The 15,581-nt window shown below is 37.8% G+C and overlaps 2 protein-coding genes across 7 annotated transcripts in view, besides 1 other annotated feature; one reads left to right on the top strand and one right to left on the bottom strand.

Annotated features, from left to right (window-relative positions):
* Positions 1-4,396: part of a mobile genetic element that runs on past the window's edge.
* TrissinR (Trissin receptor) overlaps positions 1-8,155 on the bottom strand; it is a 32,764-nt gene extending 24,609 nt beyond the window's left edge. For 2 of the 4 annotated variants that reach the window (NM_001273179.2, NM_001298712.1), the window contains exon 1: positions 6,910-8,155. The gene's annotated coding sequence lies outside the window, so the exon portion shown is untranslated. The remainder of the gene's footprint in view (positions 1-6,909) is intronic. The other 2 variants (NM_001103622.2, NM_135118.3) reach the window with 1 other exon arrangement.
* A 5,560-nt stretch (positions 8,156-13,715) lies between these two features.
* On the top strand, positions 13,716-14,269 carry COX6CL (Cytochrome c oxidase subunit 6C-like). 3 transcript variants are annotated; one of them, NM_001298710.1, is made up of 2 exons: positions 13,716-13,788; positions 13,869-14,269. In NM_001298710.1, exons 1-2 carry the CDS (start codon positions 13,774-13,776, stop codon positions 14,109-14,111), a joined length of 258 nt encoding a protein of 85 aa, NP_001285639.1. In that variant the 5' UTR covers positions 13,716-13,773; the 3' UTR covers positions 14,112-14,269.
* Positions 14,270-15,581: the final 1,312 nt, after the last annotated feature.

The raw sequence follows: 15,581 nt of genomic DNA, 5'->3' as shown, positions 1-15,581 counted from the left end.
AAAAGCATATGCTGCAGTAGTCTATGCTAAAGTAGGACCTCATGTTAATATAATAGCTAGCAAAAGTAGAGTCAACCCTATAAAAAATAGGAAGACAATTCCCAAACTCGAGCTGTGTGCAGCTCACCTGCTTAGTGAATTAATCCAAAGACTAAAAGGATCAATTGACAATATAATGGAGATCTATGCTTGGAGTGATTCCACGATTACCTTAGCATGGATTAACAGTGGTCAAAGTAAGATCAAATTTATAAAAAGAAGAACGGATGACATTCGGAAATTAAAAAATACTGAATGGAATCATGTTAAGTCAGAGGATAATCCAGCAGATTTAGCATCCAGGGGAGTGGATTCTAACCAGTTGATCAACTGTGATTTTTGGTGGAAAGGTCCGAAATGGCTAGCAGACCCAAAAGAACTTTGGCCTCGGCAGCAGTCTGTAGAAGAACCTGTCTTAATAAATACGGTATTAAATGACAAAATAGATGATCCTATTTACGAATTAATAGAAAGGTATTCCAGTATAGAAAAACTTATACGTATAATAGCATACATAAATAGATTCGTGCAGATGAAAACAAGAAATAAAGCCTATTCATCAATTATTTCAGTAAAGGAGATAAGAATAGCGGAAACAGTTGTTATTAAGAAACAACAAGAATACCAGTTTAGGCAAGAGATAAAGTGCCTTAAAATCAAAAAGGAAATCAAGACAAATAATAAAATATTGTCATTGAATCCATTTTTGGACAAGGATGGGGTTCTAAGAGTTGGAGGAAGATTGCAAAATTCCAATGCAGAATTTAATGTTAAACATCCAATCATTTTAGAAAAATGCCACCTAACAAGCTTATTAATAAAAAATGCTCATAAGGAAACATTGCATGGAGGGATAAACCTAATGCGAAACTATATCCAAAGAAAGTATTGGATTTTCGGGTTGAAAAATTCGTTGAAAAAGTATTTAAGAGAATGTGTAACGTGTGCAAGGTATAAACAAAATACAGCTCAGCAAATAATGGGTAACTTGCCAAAATATAGAGTGACGATGACATTCCCGTTTCTTAATACTGGAATAGATTACGCAGGTCCTTATTATGTTAAATGTTCAAAAAATCGTGGCCAAAAAACATTTAAAGGATACGTTGCTGTATTCGTTTGCATGGCCACCAAAGCCATACACTTAGAAATGGTAAGCGATCTAACTTCAGACGCATTTTTAGCAGCACTCAGAAGATTTATTGCTAGACGGGGAAAATGTTCCAATATCTATTCAGACAACGGAACAAATTTTGTAGGAGCTGCAAGAAAATTAGATCAAGAGTTATTTAATGCAATACAAGAAAATATAACGATTGCAGCGCAGCTTGAAAAGGACAGGATTGATTGGCATTTTATTCCCCCGGCAGGACCTCACTTCGGAGGTATTTGGGAAGCTGGAGTTAAGTCAATGAAATACCATTTAAAGCGTATAATCGGCGACACTATTTTGACTTATGAAGAAATGTCAACTCTTTTATGTCAAATAGAAGCATGCTTAAATTCAAGGCCATTATACACTATAGTTAGTGAGAAGGACCAACAAGAAGTTTTAACACCAGGTCATTTTTTAATTGGAAGACCACCTTTAGAAATAGTCGAACCAATGGAAGATGAAAAAATCGGAAATTTGGATAGGTGGAGACTTATCCAAAAAATGAAGAAAGATTTCTGGGTTAAGTGGAAAAGTGAATATTTGCATACGCTCCAGCAAAGGAATAAATGGAAAAAGGAAATTCCTAATATAGAAGAAGGGCAAATAGTTTTATTAAAGGATGAGAATTGTCATCCTGCAAGATGGCCTTTAGGAAAGGTGGAAAAGGTGCATAAGGGGAATGATGATAAGGTCCGAGTGGCTAAAGTAAAGATGCAGGAAGGATATATCACTAGACCCATTACTAAAATTTGTCCCTTGGAAGGAATAAAGTCTGTTGACAAAAATGAGGCTGACCAAGAGCCAAAAAGACGAACTAGAGCGACATCGGGAATGTCCAAGATCGGAATCATTATGGCAATGTTGTTGTTTGTGTTAAGTTGTCAAGTTTCTAGCGCATTACCTAAAGATATAGCACCAAGATATTCTATAGACAAAATAAATAAAACCTCAGCAATATATCTAGACCCGCTAGGAGATGTTGAGATTGTGAGTACTTCTTGGAATTTGGTTATCTATTATAAAATGGATCCATATTTTAAAATGTTAACAAAGGGTAATGCGCTTATACAAAGTATGAGGAAAGTTTGCGAAAGACTTCATAGCTTTGAAGAGCAATGTAGTCTAGTCTTAGATAATATGCAAAGTCAGTTATCGGAACTTGAAGAAAACAATAAATTGTTTATGATGCAGTCTAGATCTAGAAGCAAGCGTGCTCCTTTCGAATTTATGGGTTCCTTGTATCATATTTTATTTGGTATAATGGATGAAGATGATAGAGAGCAATTAGAAGAAAATATGAAGAATTTGTTAGATAACCAGAACAACCTTGATAAACTAATTCAAAAACAAACATCTGTGGTTGATTCAACTTCTAATCTATTAAAGAGAACAACAGAAGATGTTAACTCCAATTTTAGAAGTATGCAAATAAGAATTGAGAACATGACAGAAGTTCTTAAAGAAAATTATTATGTTTATAAGGAATCAATAAAATTCTTTATGATTACGAAACAGCTACACTCATTGATTGAAGAAGGCGAAAAAATTCAAGCAGGCATTATAAGCCTGTTGATTGATATTAATCACGGTAGGCTAAATACAAATATTCTCAGGCCAAATCAGCTTAAAAAAGAAATTGCCAAAATTCAGCAGAGTCTTTCAGAGAACCTAGTAATTCCAGGAAAACGGTCAGGTACGGAACTTAAGGAGGTGTATACACTGTTAACAGCCAGGGGTTTATTCATCGACGATAAATTGATCATTAGTGCAAAAGTGCCTCTGTTTAGCAGGCATCCATCCAAATTGTTCAGGCTTATTCCGGTGCCAATTCGAAATGAAGATCGGATAATCAAAGGAAGTTGGCCCTGGAATTCAGCGAATGATAATGCATGTGAGATTCAGCCTCTAAAGCCAGATAAAGCGGCGAACTGCATCTATAAAACAGTAGTCGACTCTAAAAGTTACTGGGTAGAGTTAGAAAAGAAAAGTAGTTGGTTGTTTAAGGTTCCTGCGAATTCAAAAGTCCGTCTGCAATGTACTGGCTCTCAAATTGAATTGTTTGATTTGCCTCAGCAAGGAGTTTTAAGCATTGCGCCATATTGTACGGCAAGAACCGACGATAAAATTCTAGTTGCCCACCATAACATTCAGTCCGAAAGTGAAGAATTATTATCAACACCTTATATAGGAGAAGTTAGTGGAGTGCCGAAGATTATTTGGGATCCGCTGAAACTATCAATATTAAATCATACTGAGGAATTTGAACGATTGAATAATGAAATTAAATTTATGAAAGAGAACCATCAAAAATTGAAAGATTTACATTTCCATCATATTTCCGGACATGCTGGATTAATTATTGCTTTAATACTAATGATAGTATTAATAATATATTTCATACGGAAATGTGCTGTGCAACAAAGAATGCAAGCAATAACCTTTGCAGGTCCGTTGCCAGTACTATAAATATCAATAGTAAATAAACAATAAAATAATATAACAAATAAAAATATACAGTCCACTAATAGAAAATGTACTTCTACATAGAAAAAGCAAAATGTTTAAAATAAGTTAATTGAGTACAAATTGTTGAATTAAAAATAATATAAACCATAATTGTAATCCAATAAAATTAAAAGCCAGAAAAACTAGGCCCATTGAAATCTTAGTTGCAAAATAAATGAACATATATCAAATAAATACAGCCCACTACTGTTATAAATGCAACTAATATACTAATGTACATCTCAGCTTTGCTGGCCCTTTGGCAGAATGTTCACACATGAACACGAATATATTTAAAGACTTACAATTTTGGGCTCCGTTCATATCTTATGTAAATGAATCGAGAGCGATAAATTATATTTAGGATTTTGTTATCTAAGGCGACATGGGTGCATTGCTCAAAAACATGTAATTTAAGTGCACACTACATGAGTCAGTCACTTGAGATCGTTCCCCGCCTCCTAAAATAGTCCCTTAGTGGGAGACCACAGATAAGGTCCTCGCCGCTCAAGATAGGCAGATGTGCCCGAGCGTGGGACCTCGATAAGGCGGGGACTATTTACGTAGGCCTCTGCGTAGGCCATTTACTTTAAGATGCGATTCTCATGTCACCTATTTAAACCGAAGATATTTCCAAATAAAATCAGTTTCTTACAAAAACTCAACGAGTAAAGTCTTCTTATTTGGGATTTTACAGGTACTTATGCATGCCTCCTTTTGCAGGCCATTTAGGAATGGCCCATATATCTTTGGGCCACAGACAAATCGGCCATTAATATGCGCTAGGCAAAAAGCTGAGCTCAGGACATGGAACTCTAAAAATGTACACGACTGTAGGGCGCTTAAGAACAACAAACATGTTTATTTGGGTCATTATGTAAACAGGGCGAACAGAGGAAATTTTGACCCCAGACCAGTAGATATGATAAATGGTGGGTCTTTAAATCGTAAATAACGTATATAATTTTTTTTAGTTTGGTGGGCTTTTTTCAGGCATCTTAAGAACTTGGGGGAGAATTCACGAGAAATTCAATTTCGTCTGATGAAAAATGTCCTGATATCGGATTCCCAATAATTTCACAATGCAAATTTCTTGGTTTATGACTGAAATAAACCACACGGAATGCAATGAAACAAAATACATTGCTTTACGTAGGAGTTTTCATATTTTCCCCCACAAGTGCCGAAAAATATGCTACAAAATATGTAGGATTTGCCCAGCGGAAAAAGGTGAAAGAATCAGGCTCGTAACCAAAGTTTTTTACCGCCAACTGAAGCAAAGAAAACTCATATACAACATATATGGAACATATATACAACATATGAACGAAAGTCGTAAGCAGCGAGGCATAAATTGTCAGATTACCTTCACGTTCACTGCCTAAGCTTTATTTCACAAAATTACCCTATAAAGTCGAGCTTAAAGAGCAAAAAATATGTATATATTTTTAAATCAAAGGAAATTATCACAGGAAGTTAAAAACAAAACACGACACAATACTTGGAAAATATTTATTAAAGTTCGCCTTCCAGAAGCTCTTGCTACGTTTCGAATTCCTTTCTGCTTTCCTCATTTCTTTGCTTTCCGCTATTTAATTAATCAGCCAGGGTTCATTAACTTAAAATACTAATGAAAATTCTAAAGGGTATACTGTATATACATAGTTTACAGAAAAATTTCCCTTTATAAGCCCCATTACATTTTATATGTTCAGTTTTTTTTTCGAGTTACAACAATAACCAGCGAAGTACTTGCACTTTTAAGTGGAATGATTTAAAATGCACAATTCTGTAGCCGACTGTTTTTAATTAGTTTTAAATGGTTTTTAAAAATCGCAAAAAAATGCGCAGCGCTAAAAGCTTTTGACTACCATAGAGCCGAAACAAATTAACTGATTATACTCTCATAAATTTATTCGAAATAATTCAATTAATTTGCGTTCGCCTCGCACAAGCCGAAATTCCAATAAACGGTTGGATGGCGCAAACCTAAATTAAACTTAATTCGATGTTGCTGTGGGTATTTGAATTTCGAGCATCCTGTCGTCAACAGAAAGTGCCAGGAAAAAGGACCCGCAGCGCAAAAGAGGCAATCTCACACCTTCATAGTTCAGTTGGCAATGTTTGTCATTTGCGCCTCATTTAGTTTTTGCCACTTGTGGGTGGCTGGAGGCGATTTCCATGATGCCCAAATCAGATGACAAAGTTTAATCTATTAAGAGCCGGTGATTCGAGTCTTGAATTTCGATTTCGAAGTGGAAAATAAATCAATTTCACCGAGTGATGCTTTGTTTTTGTATTAAGTGCTTCGTTAAACTGAAAGAAAGTGTTGATTAAGTCCGTGTGATTCATAAGCTGTGTTGCACGCTATTGCTGCCTGAAAGTATTGGGAACTATTTTAAAAACTAAATCAAATCCTTATTTATTCCTTGTTTTTCCATTTGTTTTGTCGTACGTTTTCAACTTTTGGATGCGGTAAGAAAATATCTCAAAGGCAAAACTTAAATCTCTTTTGTGACCGTAATAAAATTTAGCAGGAAACAAAATGACCAACGTTATCCAGTGCCTAAAAACTAGTTTATTTCTGGCTGTAAAACGAGCTTATGGCTTTAAACTTTCTTTTCTGTCTAGAATAAAGTTTTTATGTTTCCACTGAAGCTTTTGGCTCTGCTCTGCGGAATGCCATAAAACCATATTAGTCAATAATTTTTAGTCACTTAATTTTTCCTGTAGGAAAATGTGAGTGGATGTGAGTGGAGGACAACATGTACATATGTGTAATCACAAGGCTCGTGTCAACACATTTTTCAAAAGGTATCTTAATGAACCGCCTTCTGTCTGATTGTACGAGTTGCTTTCGGCCCGGTGGTGGTGATGACAAAAATAGGCAAGGACCTGTGCAAATACAAATCTGCCATTTTGTTAATCGGGACACGCACAGCAGGCAAATCAAAATCGTAAAAATAAACCAAAAAAAACAAAGGCGCAATCCGAATCAAATGGGCTAAGGCACACCTGCGACACGCTGCCATCACTTTTGTTTGTTCTCTTCGGGATTGCGTGGGAACACTCAATTTTTGTCTTTCACGTGCGGAAAGTCGGATTTCCCGACGATTATGCGGCAATCTTCACATCGTGGACTCAAAATTGTCAGATAATCCATATTTGCGAGATTAGCCGAATTAATTATTAATTTGAAACTTTCTCACCTGCGGTAGAATATCGGAGGATAAATCCTTCTAAGTATTAGCTATTATCTTTCTGGAACGTGCTCCAAGTTTTGGATATGTTCCCAATTTCGATTGAATTCGTCCTTAAGAAAGCTTACAAATGAATTAGCCAGATTTTCACTCGAGTTAAATCACAAATTTAAGCACTACCATATGTATAAATCTATAGGAGTAAGACTCCGATGCGCCAAATCTTTTAGGTTACATTTCTTTTGGGTTCCGCGCAGATATTTTACGAACGAAATGGTTATAGCTTTTGAAAATATTGTTTTTTCCCTTAACGCTTCACGTATTTAGTGTAGCGCTGGAATTAACAAAAATTGCTGTTCACTCATTGCGAATCCACCATGTTGTAACAATGACCTTCGTTTTTCACAATCGTTTAGTGGCCAAAAATTATTTTATTGTTTCCAATTAGCTCGGCGCGAATGTGGTTCACTTCTAAAAATATATCAAACATTTTCAGTAGATATAATTTTTGCAAAAAGCTTCATGCTTCCATTGTAATAAATCGTATGTGTAAATAGGCATTTAAACAAAGGCTTATTTTAGCTTTTTATTTTGCAAGTGCATTTAATGATTTTTTTTAATTATATATAATTCGAGCGTAGCCGTTTTCCGTAAAATTTATTCGATTTAAGAAAGAGTTGTATACGTGGTTGTTCAATTATTTATCCTAAATAACACTATTTTCAATTAATTTTTGGTGCAAGAGAACGTATTTTTCAATCATGTTTAAGAAATAAATTTCGAAGTTGGGAGTGAATATTTTTTAAGTTCAAAGTAATATCAGAATAATGTCATAAAGTTACTATTTACGAATAAAGCGGCGCACATTATGGTTTTAAGTTAAAGCGTTTTTTGCAAATTGTTTTATATTTTTCGTTTCAATACGATTTTCGAGTAATCCGTCGGACGAAATGAACTGTTCAACAACTGGAAACATTTCACTTTTGAGATCCTCAATCTTGCGATAACTCGGTGCAGCTTTTCACAATTTATTAACTTGCACTGACAGTATCATAAATATTTCAGAAATTGCGCTTCTGTCGAATCCGAACATTCGGCGAACTTACACAACCACGAGCGGTTATTCCGCTTATTCAGTACGAAAACGAGTGAAAATATTATTCAAATATCACCCGGAGTTCTGGGTTCGAATTCCCGCTCGATTTTGGCATTTCGCGTCCGATTCGTTTGAGATGCCGCGACATTCTGACGGCTCGTTTCGCAAAAGCGGGCCAACACGAAAGGCGGCGTCCGAATCGGCGGCAGTCGACAGACAGCGACAGCGCCTGCTGGCTGGCCAAGTTAACAGAGCTGTTAGCCAAGTTGTGTTGTTGTGGCAGGCCTTTGCATTTCCACTTGTGCGTCACGTGCTCCTGGCTGTTGTTGTTGCATTGAACTTGAACTAGTGGCAAAGTTGTTGTCGTCGTTGTGGTTGCTATTGCACTTTTGCTGTTCTTCCGACATTTGCCGGCTGTTTTTGGCTGGCATTCGGCGCGTTTTCTCACCGCGCACGCGCTCTGAATTCGGAAGACCATATTTGTGTGATATTTGGTTTCAAATTTCATTTGATTGCCAGTCTGCAGTTGTTTTTCCTGCGAAGGGAAGTCAAAGTAAATTTATCATTAAACACGAATAGGAAATTATTTTAAGTTCCAATATAAACACAGCATATCCTGGGAACTATGCCTATAAATAGAATTCATTCATTCGCCCGCAAAAAATTATGACGCAAATTGGAGCCAATGAGGATCTTGGAATTAAGTGCTGTGAAACGCAATTAGAGTTAACGATTGTTTTGCCTTAGTAGATTTACCTTTATAATAAGCTATCCTTGAATATAGAGGATCCCAAAGTAATGACACTAACTATATATAGCAGTTAATAAAACAATTAAACAGCAAAAAAATAATAATATGCCAATTGTTCAGAAATTTCAACGGTTTTAGAAGTTCTGTTACCTTGATCCTTCGAACGGATAAGCATTATGCACGTGCCTCCTGCTGAATTCCAAATAGTATACAAATTTAACAAGGCGGGAAAACTTGCACCTTGTGCGCTGCGGAAAACTGCGAGAGTGACTGCTGTTTGAAAAGCTTTGTGTGCATTAGTCAGTTTCCCAACAAAAATCAATCTTAGAAGGCGTATCTGTTCGTGAACTCCCTTCGATGTCATCCAGCTTCTAAGGACGTTTGGCTAAGCTGCCAAGTCGGAATTCTTAAAGTTTGATTTCCTCGGAATTAGCTAGTGTAAGCTTGTACGAAAATATGATATTTTGGTATTTGGTATATCTCACCAAAGGACGCACAAATTCGAATGCAATTAGATTTTTCAACATTTTTCAGCTGGGTCGTGGATCTCCCCTTTTGGCTATGAAAATCTCCCTTGTTGGCCAAGCGAAAACCTTCGCCAAGTTCAAGTGGAAAAGTAGTCATAAGTCGGTGGTAGCCACATGGGTGCGGTCAGTACTTGGAAACTGAAAGAATTGAATTGTGGTCGGCGAGCTGTGCGCAAATAAATTAAGTATGTGTACTTTCAGCTTAGAGCTTGCCAAAGAATCGCTCAGAATGGAGTGGGCAAAGGCAAGATTAAAAGTCCCAACGACTTTGAATGTAAATTTAATTTGAGTCGCAGCATGATGTATGGCATAGCAATTTTAATCAATTGTCTCCAACTCGGCAAAGAGTCCAACAAACATCCCGTCACAATTCCATTGAAATTAATTGATTTTGGCTCAGCAGTAGGCAAACAAATACATATCACCAATGCGGTTGGCCAAGCAGATTAAACAGTGGCTCATAAGAGGCAATTAATTTTACAATCTAAGTAGTTGCCATTCAGATACACTAGGGTACAGGTCGTATACTTAACTACATTAAGCATACGTAACTATTGGTAGTATTCTTAAGTATTATTCCACATTCGTCTTCAAGCTATTTAGCTGTTATTGAATGAATTATGAATACCAACCTTAATCGTGTGGGAAAACAAGTGATTATAAACAGAATGGAAAGCTGCAGTCGAGTCCATCGATATAAGTATCTATTTTCAAATAAATATCACTAAAAATTCAATTTCGTAATCTAATAAAATGGTACACAGAAAGGAACAAAAAGCGTTAAAAAAAGGAGAAGTATATGTGAAGCCTTGGTGGCAATAAAATCCTAATAAATTATTTTGCCTCTTATTCTAAGGCCAAGGAAACTATTCTTTTGAAGCAATAAATTTAAGGCTACATATGTTGCATTCAAAGTGCCTGACAGTTCGTTTTGTTGTTTAGTAAATCAATAAGCAATATCTTACTTTATTCCTTAAAATGGATATTGGATTGCAAGTGGTTGGCCGATAACTATATTCAAATGTGTTTTTAAACTTTACTTGGTAGTTTATTAAAGGGGAATATAGTTTGAATAGACATGAGTTGTAGGAATACGTTACACAAAGGCTATTACACAGTTCGTTTTGTCCGTAATGAAATTATTCAGTGAAATCGTTAGGAAAATGTTGTTAACAGGAAACAGGCGGTTACTTATCATCTGGCCACTAATTAAAACAAGCCGCAGGCGGAAAGGCAAGTGCCCGGCTGATAGCGAATTCCAACTTTGGGGAGTTGGCCAACCTCTAATGAATAATGACGGCCCCAAGGGGCGTAAAAAGAAAAACGCCGTTCGAATGTCGGACAGCACTTTGCGCTTAGCGTGCGTGAGCAAATCAAACACGTCCTTGAAGGACGAATACGTGGCGGGTACTGGCTTAATGGAGGCTAATCGGGCCGTAACAAAATATCCACTGGCATCGACAATTATACAATCGATTCGATGCCACTCGCCAGTTGCGCTAGTTCTCAGTTATCCAGATGAAACTTTTTTCAGGTCTAGTCGGCAAAGTTTTCGCCAGAGCAGCAGGTCCATTCGTTGGTTAGATAGATGGATGGATGGATATTGACCCAGCCAACGTCCTTTCGCTTTGCATACTTTGCGCCGCAGTGCCAACGCAATTTGTTCCAATGTCGTGTGTCACGTTTGCTTTCATTCTGGCATGGCTTTGGCTCCTTGGCTTTTGTTTGGCATTTTGCTGTTTGCGCTTGTGCCATTTTACCCCTCCCCCCCCACCAACCAACTGCAGTTAGTTCACCATTCCACTTTCCGCGTCCACCTTCCCTGCATTTTATACGTTCATTGGCTTTGATGTTGTAGCTGGAAGGACTAATGAACCCTTTGGCGAACGGCGTTGCCGGCAAAGGCCCATAAAGCTCAAGCGAACACCACTAACATTGAGATAGATAACACGAACACTGGCCATACATGGATTTTATAGTTCCTTTGTTCCATGCTCCTGCACATAAGACATTTTTCCGTCTGAATCTGAAGCAGAGGGCAGGCTAAAAGGAAAGTTATAATTCTGGGATGGCAATGTTTATGCTTTTTGAGGCTTTGAAAGATTTTGCCCTTCTGGTTTCAATTCGGGTTTGTAGATTTCCATGCCAAGCACCATAGTTGCATTAAAAGTTTGTTTTTTTCACATTTAGTCAGTTTGTAGTGGCAAAAATTGAGCTTTCGTGTCAGTCAGAATCGTTCTTTGGCAGTTTAATTGGAGCTTGAACCACATGGAATTTGGTGTTCAACTGGACGCAAAATAGAAAACACGCCAACTTCATGAATAACTAATAAAGTGTAGAACTGGACAAATGTAAGCAAATACAATGTTCATAGTATACCATTAGATTTTTATAATGTTTCCATGGCACAGTTTGTGTTAACATCGAACACAATACATTTTAAGAGTTAGAATACTTTTATACACATTTTTATTGTAACCTGATATTTGTTTTGCCCTTTAAAGAAGTATTGAATTTCTGCATCAATTTGTAGGCACAAACAACAAGCATTACTGAATTTATATTAAATAATGCCCAATATTTACCTCTGGCACAGCATTTATAATTCAATTAGTTTGATGATTCACCTGGAGTGGCGAAAGGACAAAGGACGAGCTGCGTCTCAAAAGCCAGCGGAAGTTATATTTACCGCAAACGGTGGCCGTTTCTCGGTTACAGGTGGGCGTGGAGGTCACCCCTTTCGTCACCGTTATTGGCAAAAGCCCGGAGCACGTTTCGTGTCAATAACTTACAATTAGCTTGAAGTGCCCGGGCTGAGGGCGGTGGTTGTGGGGGCGTGGCCATTCATCCACTTGGGCCATAAGTAATAGATAATAATGACACGACCACGTCAAAAGTAGATGGTATTGGGGTTCATTGGCCCTCCCATCCTAATTGCCGGGATAGGGGACAAAGTTCACTGAGCTGCAGGTTGTTCGGAGCATGCGATTCTCGTGTTTATATTAATCAAAAGGTCCCAGTAATAGTCCTGGGAAAACTTAATAAATTAAAGTCGAGACTATCTAACAAACCGCCAGGAGTAAGGAGAAATAGTAACGAGATATCTTTGTAACATGACACGCACCATATTTGGAAGCTGAATTAATATAGATGATTATCTTAAAAAATATATACATATATCTAAAGTTTAGCAACTTTAAAGATTCAACCAAAACCTTTTCTATTTGTTTGAAACTTTAAAATGACTTTGGTCTGCGTTGGCGATAAAAGCAAATTGCACATAAGCGCAAATTTTTGTTTGCAACAGTTGGACACAACCGGTGGTGGTAAGTCTTCCAGCTAAGAGCCATTATAAGTTCAAAATTCCACTTAAATTTGATTACACCTACTTAGCTCAAAGCACACTTAAAAGTCTATCGACATGAGATTGCGGATTGAGCAGCCGAAAGATATATGGTCACTCGACATATCGAAGACGCCCTCGAAAATGTCTCTTTTGCCAATAGTGTACGAGTCTTGTATCTGAATCGCTGTGGAAATAGAAGGCTGCAAAAGGAATGAAAGTCCGGGCTTATAAATATAAATGCCGTCAACGCCTTGAGGCGCCAAACATATTGAAATTGTCTTTTTGCACGACGGTTCAATGCACAGACTTAAAAATTTTGCCGTCTGGTCAAAGTTGAATGGTCAGAATGTTGAGAAGAAAAAGTGAACTTTCCTGGTGTGTTTTTCCAAGCGGTTTGTTAGAAATTTAATTGCCAAATGCAAATTTCGAATTCCCTGCGCAGATTTTCCCTGACATTAAATACAAGAAAAATAATGACTAGCATAAAATTAAGTAAAGTGCACCTGGACAACAGATTGAACTTTGAAAGAAAAAGCATTAATAATCTGGTAATTTAAAGAGAAAAAGAAATTACATTTTATAGACTGTAGTGTGCACAATTGTCATATAAACATAGTAGTTTTGCAATTGCTTAGCCAAGCTTAAATAAACAAATATTTGCTGTTGGCTCGAGCAAAGGGTACTTGTGGATATTAGTGAGGGAAGCACCTCTTCAATAGCCTGCATTAGTAAACAACAGTAAACGACATTTGAACAACTATTTACACAATGTCCTTTTTCACATCCCATACATAATTATCCGCATTGATTTGGCAAACAACTACCGAGAAAAAAAGGATTTGCATCGCTGCTTTATCCTAACAAAGGATGTAAATCAACACAACCACAATTCCGTGGGAAAGCAGCACCTATTCCTTAGGGGTCATAACAAAATAACCGAAAAAATATATACATATGACACTAAGCCAGACAAAAAGTGTTTGTTGAATTAGTTAATTCCCCAGGGTCCACAAAGCTGCTTACTGTTATGTCGCTTAATATCGTTAAGCAAATATTAAAAAATAGTAGGCTCAGCATTCAATGTAACAACGAGTTAAGCTGAGATACATTTCACATTCATTTCTCTTCCCGAAATAAGCAGAGAAACTCGAAAATGCCCGAAGAAAAGGTAAGAAACGGTTCGTAGATTATCATAACAAATGTAATATATATTTTTTTCTTTATAATATTCATCCCCCCGAGTTTAAGTTTCCCATGCATGACTTACACTTGAAGCAAACGTTTCGCAATGTAAAAATGGCCTGCACTTTGGCCCTGTTAGCTCCACTTCTTTTCTACACTTTACACAACAATCCGCGCAAGAGGAAGTACAGGAACTTTTACTCCACTTACGATCCCATGGATGCGTTCGACCGCATGATGAGTGGAGGATACCTATCGTCCTGTCCTCCGGGCAGTGGTCCCAAAAAGGATGACAAGAAGAAGAAATAGATCAAGGTACCGACAGTATCTTATCTCAATTCCCATTGAACACCATATAGACAAATTAACCATGTAACCCCTTGTCGACACACCTCCTAAATGGAAATCAAAATTTACATGAACTAGTTAACACATTGCATTACAAATAAATTGGAGCATTGCAAACTATTTTAAAATGTAAAATTATACAGTAGTGTCTGAATCACAAATTGTGTTTTTGAAGCGAAGTTAAAGCTGAGCTTTGTGTTTTAGTTAAATCGAGAAGTGCTTGGAGATCTTCAGCGACTTAATCGCCTTTAAGCGAAGCTAACCAATATGTGTTCGATGATGGCGGAAATCCTTCGAATTGTTGCCTAAAATGCTGAATAAAGGATGTGAAACCATGCGAGATGGGCGTTTTGAGATGTGGGGCAAACCGAAGGAAGGCAGCTGTCGACCGACAAACTTACAGGCAGTATCGAAAATGAAACTTTTCGGTGGCATCGGAACAACAAATGCGGCCTCACATAATGCGGGAAATGCATAAAATTTCAATAAACTTGCCGCCTGCATGCTAAGAAAAAGAGGTTCGCGGTTGCATTTCGCCATATTTCCGTAGATGGGTGCAGCCATCTTCTTCTTATGGTAAATGTGCAGTGTCAGTGAAATGGGGAACTTTATTGCAGGCCGCGTTGACATCCCTCGCGGCATTGTCACGCTGCCTGGCTGGAGGAGGAGCCATGGAGGAGCTGAATCAGGAGGAATGGCAATAGGTTTCAGCAAGTGCACTCATTGCTGCCCACCATGCAGCCAAGAGAGCTAAGGGGCTAAGCGGCTAAGGGCCATTTGTGCAGCGAACCGCGTTGTTCAGCATGGGAAGCATGTCGCTAATTATCCTCTTCAAAACCTAAACCCGAAATGTTCTCCATGCAACTTGTCTTGGGAAATGGTGAACTTTTGGCATTTGCAGCTAAGCCTCTCTCAGCCGCTTCCTGGGCCATATTTAAGCGAACACCAACCGTGCCCAAATGTTGCACTGCCTCCCGCCTGCTGCTGCTGCTGCTACTTTTACTTCGCCGACCTGGCCGGGACATAAGTCCCGGCTGCAACTCACCAAAGCAACTCGCTCGCTTCCTGGGAGCCTCAAAGCGAAGCAGACGTGCTCGGCTGAAGAACACCTCAGATAGCAAAACCGCAAATACCACAAACTGCGCCATCTCGACGGAAGCAACAATGGAAATCAGTCAGATGTTGGAAAATCCAAAGTCCCCAGTGGGATGCTCCACATTAAACCTTTATCTAACTTAAAGCATATATCATCATCATAGCAACTCTTTGTAGGTATGAAATTTACTATAGCTAGTTTCATAATTTAGAGTATAAATATCATGTTATCAGATCTTGCTTGAAAGTGCATATACCTCTTCACGTATAGCGTATAAACAAGTTGAGTACTTAACAAAATTTGTCTGGGCTTCTTTTTCGAGAGTGGCGCGGCTA

Source organism: Drosophila melanogaster, chromosome 2L (genome assembly GCF_000001215.4).
Source record: "Drosophila melanogaster chromosome 2L".
In the NCBI taxonomy this organism is placed as follows: Eukaryota; Metazoa; Arthropoda; class Insecta; order Diptera; family Drosophilidae; genus Drosophila; species Drosophila melanogaster.
The sequence above is the reverse complement of the archived record's forward strand: the minus strand, read 5'-3'. Positions and strand labels throughout refer to the sequence as shown.